General features: G+C 46.9%; 2 protein-coding genes across 2 annotated transcripts; both read right to left on the bottom strand.

Moving 5' to 3' along the window:
- Nucleotides 1-5,207: 5,207 nt before the first annotated feature.
- LOC117057468 (olfactory receptor 11G2-like) lies at nucleotides 5,208-6,171 on the bottom strand. Its single transcript, XM_033168316.1, is given in 2 exon segments — nucleotides 5,208-5,576; nucleotides 5,578-6,171. Coding segments are annotated over 2 exon segments (963 nt in total).
- A 4,661-nt stretch (nucleotides 6,172-10,832) lies between these two features.
- Nucleotides 10,833-11,795, bottom strand: LOC117057467 (olfactory receptor 11G2-like). Its single transcript, XM_033168315.1, has one exon. It carries the CDS (start codon nucleotides 11,793-11,795, stop codon nucleotides 10,833-10,835), a length of 963 nt encoding a protein of 320 aa, XP_033024206.1.
- Between the last annotated feature and the right edge of the window lie 5,684 nt (nucleotides 11,796-17,479).

Raw genomic sequence — 17,479 nt, 5'->3', positions numbered from 1 at the left:
CCTATAGATGCACAAAATCATTGTGAAGAACAGGTTATAAATTTCATTAAGTAAGTAAATAAATCTGTGGATTTGGAGTGTATTCTTATGGGCTGACATGGCTGCCTTTCCTTCTTCAGTTCATATGTCTCTCATCTTTCCTCTTGTTTCAACAAACCTAGTTCATCCTGTCTCCAGTGTTGGTCTCCATCTCATGTCTAAGCATATAAACACCAAGCTACAGGGAAGTTTTTAAAGCATTGTAAGGGAATGGGTAGCAGTGGGAAAGGGTCACATTGAGGAACTCCTGAGAGCCACAAATATCTAATTTTTTAAAAGGAGGACTGAGGGAGCAGTTTCCCTATAGGTGGTGGTGTCCCCAACACATGTATTTGTGCTCTGATAAAATACCGCAAGAACAGCAGCCTCTCATCCACCTGGTCTAGGGAACCACCCACTCACACTGCCTCACTCTTATCTATATTGAGTTTCAGTTTGTTGATTCTCACCTGGTCCATTATCAAGGCAAGACACACCAGTCTCAAGTGCCATATAATCCCTTCACTTTTGTGCTGAAATTTTTATTTGGATGGTCCATCTGCAGGTGTTCATTTTTAAAATCTATGCACAACAACCCTTAGTATAATTTGATTAATATCAAGTTATAATGCTGAGAAAGTTCCTCCTTTCAAACCCACCACTTTGGGCATGCCTAGGCACCCATGTCTTCCAAACCATTTGTTGTTCTTTGAAGAAAATGCTGTGGAGCTGCACAGCAACTTGGAAAGGGAGATACTTGAAAGAAAAACCAATGTGAAATTAAAGGCTCACCTGGTCCACAGCTACTGTCTCCCAGTTCCAGATGCCATCGAGTTCTGCAGATGTCATCTTGAGAAGATGTCTTGAAGATGTCTTGAAATCATAGGATGAAGCCACAGTGGAACATTATCTCCAGAGTGCAGCACAAAAACAGAGCTGTATTTTTTAATTGCCATGTTTACGAGAGCACATTTATCTGTTGGATGTTAATTTAAGGTTCATTACTGTTCCACAGAAATATCTCTTTAAAAGCAAGAAGGAGATTAATTGACCTAGTTTTCCAGCTGTGGGACAGTGCAGCAGGTGATGCTGAGTTTGTCTTGATTTGGGCGTGTCAGTAATCGGGTACGGTATATAAGGAGGTCTGCGTACCTCTCTCAGTACCCTGGGTGGTGGGTCACTGGATGGGTCATGTTTCTGTAATGTATTGTTAGCTAATGTAATTTCTGTTATTTTGCTTTTTATTAAATCCACTCCTAGTTTTGCTCTACAGTCTCCTCAACCTTCTTGTTGCGCAGTTGCTCAGCTTAATATGCCAACATTATCAAGTGATGCAGAGGAGAGTTATGAAAACAGGGTCTCCCTGGCAGCAGCATACTGTGGGTTGCTGGTGCCCGGGTTGGGCAAGTTGCTGATGCCGTTGGAGCGCCCCTCCCCAATGGAGCCAAGCGGGGCCACGCTGAGTGGTGCATACTCTGGTTATCTCTTGCTTGGACTACTGCAATGCACTCTATGTGGGGCTACCTTTGAAGGTGACCCAGAAACTACAACTAATCCAGAATGGGGCAGCTAGACTGGTGACTGGGAGCGGCTGCCGAGACCACATATCACCGGTCTTGAAATACCTACATTGCCTCCCAGTACGTTTCCGGACACAGTGCAAAGTGTTGTTGCTGACCTTTAAAGCCCTAAACGGCCTCGGTCCAGTATACCTGACGGAGTGTCTCCACCCCTATTGTTCTGCCCGGACACTGAGGTCCAATGCCAAGGGCCTTCTGGCAGTTCCCTCACTACAAGAAGCCAAGTTACAGGGAACCAGGCAGAGGGCCTTCTCGGTAGTGGCACCCACCCTGTGGAACACCCTCCCACCAGATGTCAAAGAGAAAAACAACTACCAGAACTTTAGAAGACACCTTAAGGCAGCCCTGTTTAGGGAAGTTTTGAATATTTGATGTTTTATCGTGTTTTTAATATTCTTTTGGGAGCTGCCTAGAGTGGCTGGGGAAATCCAGCCAAATGGGCGGGGTATAAATAATATATTATTATTATTATTATTATTATTATTATTATTATTATTATTATTATTGCCAGGCAGGCCGCCGCAACCCATGGCAGGCGAATTCCACCAATGACCATGGAGAGGAGTGCTGGACCGGGCCATGCTGGGGTTGCCCCTTGCCCGCCTTCCTCCATCCATGGCCGATCACTGTGGGCCTGGGTTGCTCTGCTGCCTTTGCCAGGGCAGGATGGGGATTGTCACAGAAACTGGCCCCTGCGTGCCAGAATTGTGCACTTGGGGCCATGACCCCCCTGCCCCCATGGTATGCCACTGCTCCCTGGGCCCCTAGCTCAGGGAATGTTACCAAATTGTTTTCATTTTAATCTGTGTGACATATTGAGAAGGCTCTTTAAAAAAATTACTGAGTACGCTTTATCCCCAACACATAGTGAATACACACACTTCAGATCATATCACTCCTATTCCAGACAAAGTAGCATACCATCCCCCATCCCTAGCTAAGGGTAGTGTAATCTACGTTTTGGTGTATGTTAGGAACGGATGAATCTGCCGGTTTTGGTTTTCCTCAGTTTCTTATTTTTTAAGTTTTAAGTTTAGTTTGAAATATCTATGATATTTTCAGATGCATCTGTTTATTATGTTCCTCCAGACATGGACTCCATGTGTGATTTAGTTTTTTCTATTTCGCCTCTGTGCTTTTTGGTCACTGACGAGGGGCCTGCCCCACCTTCAAAATATAGGGGGGGGGCAAAGGGCTTGGCCCCCAGGAACGGGCACCCCTGATCCCTGCATCTCTAGGCACCTGTCTAAAATAGTCTGTGTAGATTTGTGCTGAGCTCAATGGATGAAATACAGTATCTGTTTCTGCATAAGGCAGCTTCCTATGTTCTTATGTTTAAACTGTTTCTTTCCTTCCCAGTAACCGCCTCCACAACCAGCCAAGTGCCTCTTTTACCTATTTATCAGATAGTAGTATCAAGGGGTTAAGAAAATGTGGGACAGCCGTGCAGAAGACTGTGGCTGATTGACTTTCTCCATGCAGTGGCGGAGGAAGGCTCCGCGCTACCCAGGGCGGCGAAAAGCACGCCCCGGGGGCGGGGCGCTGCGGCGTCACGTTGTGATGTCACGATCGCCGGGCCGCTGCTGCTTCTGTAGCCCCCTTTTAAGCAGCAGAGGGGGAAGGCGGCTCGTGGGGCTGCTGAGCGCTATTGGCCACGGAAAAAGGGAGCCGCAGAAGCGGCGCTGGCCCGGCGATCGTGACGTCACAACGTCGGGCCGTGCGCTGCTGCTCCCGGGGTGATGGAGGGAGCGGTGGCGTGTGGGAGGGGCCGCCGCTTGTCACCCCCACCCTCCCCTGTCACCTGGGGCGTACCGCCCCTACCGACCCCCCTAGCGGCGCCCCTGTCTCCATGTGAAGTAAACCCCTGCCACTGCACCATAGAAAAGTGTGACCACCACAAAGTGGAAATACCGGCAAATAGTGGAGAAAGCCTTCCTACAACTGCCCTGGCTAGAGGTTTCATCAGAGTGAGAAACACTGGCTCCCCTTCTCCAGGACAATGTTTTTCCTGTGTGACAGGCCCACAGTTACCCTGGCAACTTCCATTTCACAGATCCAAGCATGTTCCTTTGATGGTCCATCAACACCTTTGTCATGCTTGAGGACTTCCATCCCAGGTGACACCCTGAAAAATAAGCTTAGCCTGCATTTTTACACTGCTAAGCTGTCTCCTACCCACTCCAAGCATTTAGTAATTTCTAGCAGACCGTAATTTCTAACATCCACTAACTGCTTAGAATTACAGGCGCTTGTGCACCCCCAAAACTCTAGTACCCCAAATCTGTAACACTATGTTAAAATAACATTCTGTCCCATATAGTGTTGTCCTGCAGAAGCTGCTCAAGAGGGAAGGAGGACTTCCACTTGCTCACTGTATTTGAAGTGTATCTGAAGAAGTGTGCAGGCACACAAAAACTTATACCAAGAACAAACTTAGTTGGTCTCCAAGGTGCTACTGGACAATTTATTTTTAATTATTATTTTATATTGGCATTAGCAATTCTCACTCTCTCCAATTCAGTGTTTATATGAACTTTATATCAACATCAGCATCATCTAGATCTGAACAATGCCGCCAGGTTGAGTAAAAAGGGTGTGTGTTTAGTTTATCATGTTTCTTATTTCAAAATGTAACTAAATTTAATTTTAAAAATGCAACAAAAATATTTTTTTCTCCCCCATTCCTAAGCATAAGACACACACAACGCACCCCCCCAAGTCATGTTGCTATATAAAGGAACTGTTAATCAGTTTAATTTTGTTTATTACATAATAGATACACTATTTATTACATAATAGATATCTATTATTACATAATAGATACACCAAATAATTCTGAGGCAATAATGTTTGACCCTTGCATTCTAGTTCTCAAAGGAAGAAGTAAACATTCTTATACAGTGGTGCCCCGCTAGACGAATGCCTCGCTAGACGAAAAACTCGCTAGACGAACGGCATTCGTCTAGCGGAAGCCGCCCCGCAAGACGAAAAAGTCAATGGGGCTGCTTTGCAAGACGAAAAATTTTTGTCTTTTTTTTTTCTTCGTTAGCGGAGCGCGGCTGTCATTGCTGCTTCGCTAGACGAAAAAACCGCTAGATGAAAAAATTCGTAGAATGAATTATTTTCGTCTAGCGGGGCACCACTGTACTGTCATGTGGTTGACAGGCAATGAATACTCCCATCCCTGACCTTATCCCCAGCTTAGTTTTTGGAACAGAGCTGGTCCAAGACATTTTGCTGCCTGTGGACAGGATGACACACACCCCTGTCTCACACACTTGACTGTCAATATAATCTTTTTGAAATTACTGGCGACTAGACAGCATCCTCCAGTTGTCCCAGTGACAGTGGAATCATGTAGGGGGCCACACAGCTCTGGGCTCCAACATCTCACCAACACTCCCTGACATTCAGCATCCATTGCCTGAAGCAGCGATCTCACTTTGCCCAATGTTAGGGCTGGTCAATTTTTGAGGAATCTTAACTGAACATTACAATGTGGTTGAGGAGGGATGTTCATTCTTCTGGTCAAAACTAAACACACCCATGATTTCTTCAACAGACTGATTGGGTATTGTGTTCTCTTTTCCTCCCCTTTCCCCTCCTTTTTCACTCTGTCACAACTCTGCTCCGCCATTTCCCTGTGTTCCTCAACAACCGTCCCAGTGCCTCTTTCACCTGATCATTCCTCAGGCAGTAGATCAGTGGGTTGAGAAAGGGGGTAACAGCGGTGTAGAACAGCGTCACGGCTGCATTGAGATCTGACTGGCTTTCTCCACGTGGAATTAAATTGACGGCTGCTACTGACCCGTAAAAAAGTGTCACCACAATTAGATGGAATGATATTGTGGAGAAAGCCTTCTTACGATTTCCCCGGCTAGAGGCTTTCACCAGAGTAAGAATCACAACACCATAGGAGAGCACAACAAATAAGATATTGACTAAAACCCCAGAAGTCATAGAAAGCTGACAGATGAAAGGAACATTTCCCAGTGGGGGAACAGGCCAGGGACATAATCAGCCCAGGATCGCACAGCAGATTATCAATGATGTTTGGCCCACAGAAGGACAATGTGGAGATCAAGGACACTGGGACAACATTCCACAGGAAGCCAAGGACCCAGCAAGTAGCCACAAGGGCATAGCAGGAATCCAGGGACATGATTTGTGGGTAGCGCAGTGGGTGGCAGATGGCCAAGTAGCGGTCCAAGGCCATGACTGAAAGGAAGAAGCATTCGGTGCTTCCAAGAGAAAAGAAAAGGTAGAACTGAGCCAAACAGTCGTGAAAGGGGATGATTCCTCCATGAGGGGATGCCAGGTCAAAGAGCATCCGGGGCACAGTTACACTCACATAACACACTTCCAGCCAGGAGAAGTTGCTCAGCAGCACGTACATGGGAAGACGGGATAAATGGGTGTCCAGGACCACCAGTGTGATAATCATGAGGTTCTCGGCCAAAGTGAGAATGTAGAGGGTGGTGAAAAAGACGAGAAGCAGGAAACGTTTCTGTTGCCCATCTCCAAAGCCCACCAAAATGAATTCCTGGATGGTGGTCCCATTGGCCATCTCCATCTGCAAGTGGATAATAGAACTATCAGCCCATGCCATATGCAAGTATCAGCTACCTGTCTCCTTCTTTGGAGGACAAAAGCTATGCAGAAATGCCTGTTAGGTGGAGTGAGAGAGGGAACTGTGTTGTAACCCCCTTCCCATATATTTCAGGTCAGATTTTGTCACCACATGCATCTTACAGATAGGTTTTTAAACCATGGTAGCTAAGCAAACGCTGAGTAAGTTGTGTTTACCATAATGTGTGAGATTATCGATAGGGAACATACACCTGCTTTTTTGTGTGTGGGTATTGCATAGCCATTAAATATGAATAACATTGCTTGAGAGAAGAGTCTTTATAAAAACTTAGTTTCCTTCAAGCTATCAAACTATATTTGTGTAATAAAAAAGGATGTGGTAAGGGAGCACAGAACAATAGTGGTCGTTTTGATGAGCAAAAACACATTTGAAATGCATTCTAAATAATCTTTGGGAGCCAGCCTTACTTTGCAAAGTCCTACCAGCATGATCTCTTTGGCTTTGTCCAAAAGAAGGAGAAGAGAAGAAGACAGAACGTTATGAAGATTAAGGTGTCAAAAGCCGTCTGCAACTTTCTCTCAGCAGATGTCATGGACATGACTGCCCACAACCAAGAGGAGTAGTCTGAGTGGGGGGGGGGGTGGTGCTGTCAGGCAGAAGGGACAGAGGGAGACTTGTCTTTTTCTTAGGCAGCTGAAAGCCGTGGGCTGCAACCCCCCATCTCAGAAGCAGAAAGGAATGTGCCTTATTGGGACAGTGAGAGCAGGCTGGAAGCAAGCCAACTCTCTGAAGAATGGTCCACAGGGGAGGGGGAACTCTTCCTCAGAGGAAGGGGAGGTAGCTGACTCTGTGAGCCCAAGGGCTCACCAAATGGCAAGGGTCAGAGACAAGCATTGACCCCAGCAGTGGAAAGGCAGAAGGTTCCGTGTTTCCTCCTGGAAGCGGGACTCAAGTTCAGATGTTTCATCATAATTGTGATGGATGGTCTCTAGCGAGAGCGGCTCCGAAACTAATTGACTGTGGACAATAAATTTTCCTGTAATTACCACCACTACGTGACAGCTGCTGAATGGGCCAGCCTCTACTATTGCTCTGCTTCCCTGTGATTTCCACACACTGAGTTTAGCTCTGCTCTCTGGGTCAACAGGGAACAATTCTGCTTCTTCTTTGATCTTATAGCCCTTCAGATATTTGGAGCTGAGTTGTGGAGCATCTCCTTTGCATGCAGAAGCTCCCAGGTTCAATCCCCAGCATCTCCAAGTTGGTCTGGAGAGACCCTTGTTTGAAACCCTGGAGAGCAACTGCCAGTCAGTGTGGACAATGCTGAGTTAGATGGACCAATGGTCTGACTCAGTATATGGCAGTTTCCTATGTTTTTCAAATGGCTGAGTAAGAGCATGGCAAAATCAGCTAGGAGAAGATCAGCCTGGGTGGGGGCAAACAGGAGCAGGACAAAATATTCTGGAAAAGGTAGCGAGAAAATGAAATATTTACATGTCCTATTTACATAGGATGTTGACAAGCTGCAAGGTGTGCAGAGGAGGACAACCAAGAGGATCAAGGGTCTGGACACCAAGCCTACAAGGAATGGTTGAAGAAACTGGATATGTTTAACCTGGAAAAGAGGAGACTGAGAAGAGAGATCTTCAAATATCTCAAGGGCTGTCACATGGAAGATAGAGCAAGCTTGTTTTCTCCTGCTCTGGAGCGTAGGGCTCAAATTACAAGAAAGGAGATTCCAATTAAAAATCAGGAAAAACTTTTTGTTTGACAGTGGAATGGTTGGAATGATCTCCCTTGGGAGATGGTGGACTCTACTTCCTTGGAGGTTTATAAATAGTTAATATTTTTATTAAAGATTTTCTTGATTTACAAAGGTAGTGCAATGTCTCTCTCGTATTTTTCCATATAACATTTTTACAAATCAGTTTTTGTTGTTGAGACATTAGGAAGAAAAGGGGGAGAGAGGTGGGTGGGATGGGGAGATAGGTGCGGTGGGGTGACGATGTTTCTTTTTTACTTGATATGAGTAGGGTTTGGTGTCAGCGTTGTTTATGTAGGTTCTCTGTTGTTTGCTTGTGCTCCTTTGGCGGTGAGAGAGGTCGGGGTTGAGCAAAGGTTGGATGGCCACCTGTCATGATTCTATGATTCTACATGCTAACAATATCCATTAAATTTACATTTTGTGCAGGAAAATGGGTGATCAGGATATAAGAAGGCCTTACCCAGAGTGATCTTGTAAATCTTCTATCCAGCTTTCTCTTGAGATGAGGGTTAAGCAGGACCACTGAATGACTTCCTTGAAATGAGGGTTTTTCCAACTGTTGTTCATAAGGAAACTAAACAATACATTGCAGCTTTATGCAAGACTAAGGTGCTGCTACTGCTGCTTAATAAAAACGTAATTAAGACACCATTTAATTGCCAAGGTGGCTGCTGCCAGTGGTGGACTTTGGGCTCTCAAATTGCAGCAGTGCCTGTGCGCCACTAAAATTTGGTGCCCCCCTGCCTCTCGTGCTCCATTTTACAACATTGCGTTGGCATCCCTGCAGTGTGGCACCCAGTGCGATTTCCCAGCAGTCACGATATCCTAAAACCACCTCTGCTGCTGAGCATTTTTCGAAAGAATTTTCCGGGGTCTGAGTTGAGGAAAACAGGTTTAAATTAGTATCTGGAGTGCAACTGGGAAATCTTGATTCTGTGCTCCGAGGGCCTTCTCGGTAGTGGCACCCGCCCCGTGGAACGCCCTCCCATCAGATGTCAAGGAAATAAACAACTATCTGACTTTTAGAAGACATCCGAAGGCAACCCTGCATCGGGAAATTTTTAATGTCTAATGCTTTACAATTTTTTGTGTGCTGTAAGCCTCCCTGAGTGGCTGAGGAAACCCAGCCAGATTGGTGGGGTATGTATGTATGTATGTATGTATGTGTGTATATATATATATATATATATATATATATATATATATATATATATATAATTTCCCTTACTCTTATTTCTCCCTCCCTCCCCATGCAGAACTTTATAATAGCCTGTTTACATTTCCTTGAAAAAACTAAATCTGAGCATTGCAAGTGTCACCCATTCAAACCCATCCCTCTATGTTTTCCATTTTCCAACCCATCTTCCTTTGGCTTGGTAGGAACCCCATTTCAGTACCTCAGTAGCTTTCAAACTCTTGATCTAGCCAGCTGTGGGGACATCACATGCCTTGTCCTTCTGCAATAACAGGCCATGGGATTGTTTGGGTGGTAAGAAAGTGCAGATAAATTCTAGAATGCCTCTGATAAGTATTTGGTGGCCCTGGGGAATATGCCCCTTAAGAACATTGTCATTATCCACCGAAACAGCATCTCTTAGGGGGTTTGCGGTCTGCCTCTGCCACGGTGAAACACAGGAAATTCCTACAGGTATTTCTTGTTTACCTGGATTCTGTTTTGCTAAACATGGACACCTTTGAGCAATTAAATTGATGGAACGCTTTTTAATGTGTAATGTTATAGTATGTTTTTATATATGTTGGAAGCTGCCTGGAGTGGCCGGGGCAACCCAGTCAGAAGGGCGGGGAACAAATATTATGATTATGATTAATTATAGACAAGGCTCTTCAAGTTTAGTATAATCACACAGAAAACAACCATATTGTTTTATTTGGTTATGGTGCCATTGTTGTACAGGGGACTTTACAAAAGAAGCTAACAATGCAAAAATAGTCCCAGTGGAAGCAACAGTGCCAATGCTTACAAAGAGCTCCGCCGTTTTCAACACTGCTTTCTCTTCCTCCCAATGGGAGACATTGGTTTAAATTAATTTCTGCTCTGCTGCTAGCTTCCAGTATGAAAAACCAGAATGAACACCCATGCAATGTGTGTAGTTGTGAAGATGGGAGAAAGCTTTGTTCTTTAGTATGGCTACTGGGGGGAAAGTGAAATTTTTTTTATTTTTTTATTTATTTTTTTACAAAAGAAGCAAATCATAGGATTTGGTTGGGGGAGATAAATGAGACAATGGTTTTGAAAAGGGATAACACAATGACAAGGAAGCTCATTTTCCTCTATTTCCTCTCACCATCTTTTTGAACTCGTAAGGATGCCAATTTGGCTTCTCATCGCTCCAGCCTTAAATTCAGTACTCCACCTTTCCATAGGAATTTGCAATTTTCTTTCTTTCTATCTATCTATCTATCTATCTATCTATCTATCTATCTATCTATCTACCTACCTACCTACCTACCTACCGGTATCTATCTATCTATCTATCTATCTATCTATCTATCTATCTATCTATCTATCTACCTACCTACCTACCTACCTACCTACCTACCTACCGGTATCTATCTATCTATCTATCTATCTATCTATCTATCTATCTATCTATCTATCTATCTATCTATCATCATCTATCTAAATCCTGATTCATATTCCCCAGCATTTTAGGGAACATTTCACCGAATAAATACATTTGGGTATTCTTTTATTTATTTATAAAAATATTTATCTAAGGTCTGCTACAGTAAATCTCATGTACAGAAATTCATAATCTTATAAAATATCACAGTAAAATCATGATACAGGTCAATGAAGAGCAGTGGATCAAGGTCTTAATATGGCTAACACGGTGGTTTTTCTTTCTTTGCTTTTTTACCAAGTCAACTTTCTCTTCACCAGTCCCATCTTCCTCCTCTGCAATCTGCCCACTGCCTCCTTCACCTGATCATTCCTCAGACAATAGATCAAAGGATTCAGAAATGGCGTGATTGCTGTATAGAAGAGCGTTACTACTTTGGTGGCCTGTGATTGGCTTTCTCCACTTGGAGCCACATACATCCCGGCCACTGTGCCATAGAAAAGGGTGACCACCACTAGGTGGAAGGATATGGTGGAGAAGGCTTTAATCCGACTGCCTTGTCCAGAAGATTTCATCAGCGTGAGAATCACAGCACCATAGGATAGCACAACAAAGAACAGGTTGCCTAGAATACCCACAGCATCCATGGAAAACTGGTAGATGATGGGAATGTTTCTGATTGGGGGGCAAGCCAGTAGCAGAATTGTCCCAGCATCACACATAAAGTGGTCTATGATGTTGGGGCCACAGAAGGACAACCTGGAGATCAAAATAACTGGAACAATGTGCCATAGAAAGCCCAAAACCCAACAAGTGGCCACCAGGGCATAGCAGGCATCTCGGGACATCATTTGTGGGTAACGCAGTGGGTGGCAGATGGCCAAGTACCGATCCAAAGCCATGGCTGACAGGAAGAAGCACTCCGTCTGGCCAAGAGAGAAGAAGATGTAGTATTGGAGGAAGCACTCATGGAAGGAGATGACGCCACATGGGAATGCCAGATCAAAAAGCATATGGGGCACAGTGGTGGAGACGTAGCATATCTCTAGCAAGGAGAAGTTGCCCAATAGGATGTACATAGGTAGCCGGGCCAATTGGACATCTGCATGGACCAGCATGATTATGGTGATGTTCTCAGCCAAAGTGAGGATGTACAGCACAGCAAAAATGGCAAGGAGCAAGTGCCGCTTCTGCTGCCCAGTTTGAAAACCCAGCAAAATGAATTCCTCAACTGTGCTCCCGTTGGCCAGCTCCATCTTGAACGAGAGAAGAGAAGCACTGTTGCAAACCATTAAGAAGCATTGCCTGCCCCCCTCTCTTTGTTTCCATCGAAAGCAAAGGATGAGTAGTCATGGTCTTTATAGAGCCAACCTTCTTCCAGCTTCATTTTAACTTACATATGATTATTACCGAGAAGTACCTGTTTCTTCTAATTAGGTATCAGATATGACATATAACTAGTGATTAGGTTCCATGCATTTTACCTTTATTGATTTATGTATTCATTTGCTTATTGAAAAAAACTGATAGACTGCTTGCTCAGAAGACCCTTTGTGTACATAATAGCATAGAGAGAAAACTGAAAAACAAATAGATAAATTGCAGCCAGATTATACTGCTTATGTCCAAAATATGTTATTATGCAATCATAAGGAATTGATTAATGATGCTGGTCTTGATGTATTAGGAATATAGGAAGCTGCCCTACAACAAGTCAGACCATTGTTCCATCTTCCCCACTTATTGGCAAAGGCTCTCAAGGCCTTCAGAGAGGGGTCTCTCTCTCCCAGAGCTACCGGGAGATTGAATTTGTGACCTTCTGCATTCAAAGCAGCTGCTCTACGATTGAGCCATGGCCTTTCCCAAGTATTCTGCTAAAATGTATGTAGCAGGAAACTGGAAGAAAAGTCCCCCTATCCTCACTGTTATCTGAGTAATATTTGAGAATACAGAATATTGCAGCTCTTTCTAAATGGGGGGTAGATACGTTTTAGACCTCCAAATTTTGTTGAATACCATCTCTGAGTAATTCTTATGACAGTCCTGTAAAGGTAAAGGTAAAGGACCCCTGGACGGTTAAGTCCAGTCAAAGGTGACTATGGGGTTGGGGTGCTCATTTCAGGCCGAGGGAGCCAATGTTTGTCCACAGACAGCTTTCTGGGTCATGTGGCCAGCATGACTAAACCACTTCTGGCACAACAGAACACTGACCAAAGCCAGATAGCACGAAAACACCGTTTACCTTCCCACCACAACGGTACCTATTTATCTGTTTGCACTGGCATGCTTTTGAACTGCTAGGCTGGCAAGAGCTGGGACAGAGCAACGGGAGCTCACCCCGTCGTGGGGATTCGAACCGCTGACCTTCTGATCGGCAAGCCCAAGTGGCTTAGTCATTTAGACCACAGCGCCACCTTGTTTCTCTCTCTAAGGCAGGTGCTCCTTCTATTGTTGTTGTTATTAGTCTGTAAACTTATCTGGGAATACAAGTTGGGTAGAAAAGCTACAAAGAGATAAGTAAGTGATAATCCTCTCTCTCAGGTGGTGCTTTATAATGGCGAATCAACATTTCTTTGCCCATAATCTTATTTCTGGAGAAGGGAGCCCATTCAAATTAATCACTCTGTGTCTCTCACCCCAGTCACATTTGTCTTGGTAAAGATTTCGGTTTCTGTATCTCAGCATGCAAGGAGTTGATCCATCCAGTAGAAGGCTCACTACCATGGCAGTGTCCGAGTTTGGTGAGGGTGTTGTGTGTAAAAGAAATATATGGTTGTTTCCTGTGTCTTTTCGCTGTGAACTGGGTGTACTCTGTGGAAAGAGATGGTTGGCCTGTCTGTGGACTAATGCTTGAATGCATTTGCAAGAGCCACTGGAGATGTGTCTCTAAGGAACGTTCTCATTATTCACCAAAACAAACGCTCTTTGGGGACAGGCTGTTTTCATTTGCTGCGGTGAAACACAGGAAAGTTCCACAGGTAATTGTCTGTTATTTTGAGCTGAAAGCACTAAATTGTCCAGGGGACAATGCCTAGGATCCAGATTTGGGGCAAGTACTCTTTGGTAAGAGAGCCCCAGCAGAGATTTAAAATTACAAAACAGGTAGCAAAGAAGCTGCTAGACCTTTAAAACAGCCCCTTTCAATTTTCTTCCAAACTTTCCCACTTCCCTTAGCATAGAAAAAGAACACACATTTGGTAAGTTAAAAAATAGTTTCCTTACAAGCTCTTGTAAGGTCACATTCATGTGCTTTCCCATACAGCAGCAAGAAAAGAGAAGCAGTTTGACTTAGGTTACAAAAAGTGGTAAAAGTTACTAAATTATTTGTATAGAAACACAAAGATTGCTTGCTAAAACTATGTGGTCTGGGCTTGGAGCAGCCAGTCCAGACATCCTAATGGTTGGTTACATGATGGAAAGATGGGTGAAGAAAGAGCTTGGTAAACCTTCCTCTTAAGGTGAGGGTGTGTGACCTAGCTAAGCCTGGCAGGACAGTTTACTCTATGGTCTTAAGTCTTTCCTGCATTAATTTGAGTTACCGGTAAGCATGTTGGTTATACGAGGCTGGATTTATCCCACACAACTTGGGCACCTTTAAAACAGGATTAGACACATGAATTGAGGATAGGGCTATTAATGGCTGCTAGCCACAATGACACTTGTTCCCTGCATCAAACGGGGGAGGTGTTGCCAGGGGGATTGGCCAGGTAAGGGGAGGCAACACAGACCCACACAATAGAAGGTGTTACATACCTGGGAAGCACCACTCGGGCTCCAGAGCTTCTCCCACCCTCCACTCCCTCAATTAACCTTTTCATTTTTGCAAGTTAACCTCTTCTCCACAGGTACACAGGCGCTGCTATGTCAAAGCCACTGTTGAAGGGCCGGAAAGGAATTTCCCTGCATTGGCAGGTTTCGCCTTTCCCGTAGCAATACGTCACAACTTTGGCAGTTTCAGGCCTTGGGCGGAATCCTTTAATCATCTTCATAAAGGGGGGGCATGGGGGCAGTGACCCCACGCCCCCATTGCGGCGTCGATACCAGGGTTCCTGTTAGAGGGGTCTTGGGGGGAGGCATTGGCCATACGCCCAGAGGTTGTCATTGCCCTCCCCCTCCAGCGGCGGCGAACAGGGGGAGGGGCTCTCTGCGCTTGAACATATGTTCTCCAGAGCTAGCCCGATCCCCTCACATGCTGGATAACCCTGAAGTTACCCAGGGCTCTGGCTGGGGAGCTGGGAAGGATAAACACCCAATGCCTGAGCCAAGGTCTCCCTACATCTGAATCTTAATAAAGTTGTGGCCTAATTTTAATCCCATAGCACATTGTCTTGTGTCGTTATTCTGCTCAGGGGCTGCCTGGGGTTTGGGGGACTCCACCTGACCACGTAATGGGTATACTCTTTCTCCACTGTCAGAGGTGATATGCCTTTGAATATCAGGTGTTAGGAAATGCAGTTGGGAAGAGTGCTGTTTCAGGTCTTGCTTGTGAGCTTCCTATAAGCATCTTGGTTGGCCACTGTGAGACCAGGTTGGTGGTGCCTGATGCACCCGAGGTCTTTTTAAGTGCCTAATATCATAGTGCTGTTATTCCAATTTATGGCTGGACCACATTTAGAGAATATGGTAGAGTTAGGAAAGCTTTAGAAAAGGGCAACTGAAATGATGGAAGGAACTGGAGTGAGACCCCTATGAGGAAGGGTTACAAAATTTAGGGATTTTGAGTTTGGAAAAAGTGGTATGGTGGGACATGATAAAGTTGTATAAGATTATGCATGGTGCAGAGAAAGTAGTCGCTGTGAAGGTTTTCTCCCCTTTTCATAACATTTGTGACCATCCAAAGAAGCTGAATGTAGGAAGATTCACACAGCATCTAGTTAATCTATAGAGTTTGCAGCCACTACATTGATGGTTGCCAACATGGGAGTTTTTAAAAGAGGGTTAGAAATATTAATGGAGGGTAAGGCTACCTATGGTTACTAGCCATGAGGTGTCTGGAACACCTCCACCAGAGCCGTCTCATCCATTGGGGCTGGTGGCGCAGCGCGCCAGGGCGCAATGGCCTGGAGGGCGCCTCCGTCCTCCAGCCCCGCTGGCAGCGCCTGCCGGCAGCGCCCTCTAACTCCCGGCAAGGGAGCTGGCCGGCCACGCCACGCCCTCTGGCTGCCCAGCAGAGCACAGGAGCACAGCTCTGCGCGCCCTTCCAGCGCTTCCGGGACGGGAGGCGAGGGCGGCCGGCTTGCGCTCCCGCGCACAGCCGGGTGGCGCGGCGCAGCCGGGCAGCTCGCGCTCCGCGCGCAGCCGGCCGCCCACCCGATGGAGCACAAGCTGCCCAGCTGCGCCGCCCGGCTGCGCCGCGCCATCCGGATGCGCGCGGGAGCGTGAGCCGGCCGCCCTCGCCTCCCGTCCCGGAAGCGCTGGAAGGGCGCGCAGAGCCCCGCGCCGCTCCAGCGCCACGCCCCTCATCCCCCGATCGCCCACCCCCCTCCCAAGGGGCGGCAAGCGCGGGAGGGAGGCGGCAGAGAGGCGGCATGGCGGGGGCGCCGGAGGGATAGCCGCGCCAGGGCGCCAGATCCCCTTAAGACGGCTCTGCCTCCACTGCTGGCAGCAGAATGCCTCTGAATATCAGATGTGAAGGCCTGGGGGGAAATGGGGAAAATCACTTTCTGCCGCTTTCCCCACCCCCTCCAATTTTGGGGTCAGTGTGAGGAACAGAGCCGTCTCATCCATAGAAGCCGGTGGCGCGGTGCGCCAGGGCGCTGGGCGCCCCAGGGGCGCCCCCGCGAGCCCGCCGGCATACCGGGCTCCTCCTCCCCAACCCGCCCCCGCCCCACGGGCAGGCGGGCACTCGCGCGCCGGCGGGCGGGCTGTAAGCCGCCCGCCCTCGCCTCCCAGAGCCCCAGCTGGAGCGCTGGAGCGGCGCGGGGCTTTGCGCGACCTTCCAGCACTCCAGCTGGGGCTCTGGGAGGCGAGGGCGGCCGGCTCGCGCTCCCGCGCGCAGCCGGCCGCCCGCCCGATGCAGCGCGAGCTGCCCAGCAGCGCCGCGCCGTCCAGCTGCGCGCGGAGCGCGAGCCGGCCGCCCTCGCCTCCCATCCCGGAAGTGCTGGAAGGGCGCGCAGAGCCCCGCGCCGCTCCAGCGCCACGCCCCTCACCCCCCGCTCGCCCACCCCCCTCCCAAGGGTCGGCAAGCGCGGGAGGGAGGCGGCGGAGAGGCGGCATGGCGGGGGCGCCGGAGGGATAGCCGCGCCAGGGCGGCAGATCCCCTTAAGACGGCTCTGGTGAGGAAGCACCTCTCTTTGGGGAAGGGGGTGTAACGGATTAGCCCTAAGATGGAAGATTCATTACACTCTGGCTTAGTAGGAGTTAATCCACCTCCAACTTAACTGACAGCGCGTCCTTTAGAGGCGGGGCGGTTCCCGGTTTAAAAAGGAGGGAACAGCCGTTTTGGCAGTTGGAAGGGGAGAGAGTGGGGAGCATAGAGTGGAAAGAAAAAAGAAGAAAGGCATGGGGCCAGGATAGTGGGTGTTTTTGGTTAGGATTAGGATAACTTGAAGTAAAAGTTCGATGGAATTGATGTAGAAATGCAACTAAGATTGTAACCATATGAATCTTTAAAAACCATGTTTGCAAAAAATTTAAAATTCATCCTTGTTGTGCCAAGAAAAATCGTCTTAGTTGTTCTAGCAGTGTATCAAAACTCAAAGAGGTGAAGACTCAAGAGAGGGCAAAACTTGCCTAAGGAAAAAGAGGATAGTTTGTGTCCTAGGGTCACACCGAAGGGTCAAGGGGGGTGAAAAACTAGAGTGCCACAAATTTGCCAGGGTGATAAGGCAAACTGATACAGTGGGGATCCATGCGGAGGGAGGCCCTTTACTGTAGGTAAGAGGTTGTTCATTCAAATAGCCTTGATGGGTTATGAAAATAGGCCACTAAAGCTGGAATT

Source organism: Lacerta agilis, chromosome 14 (assembly GCF_009819535.1).
Source record: "Lacerta agilis isolate rLacAgi1 chromosome 14, rLacAgi1.pri, whole genome shotgun sequence".
Lineage (NCBI taxonomy): Eukaryota > Metazoa > Chordata > Lepidosauria > Squamata > Lacertidae > Lacerta > Lacerta agilis.
This window is presented reverse-complemented; position numbering and strand designations above follow the sequence as displayed.

Excerpts from the sequence above, each read along its gene's own strand:
- LOC117057467 (XM_033168315.1), bottom strand. The coding sequence starts at position 11,795 with ATGGAGCTGGCCAACGGGAGCACAGTTGAGGAATTCATTTTGCTGGGT.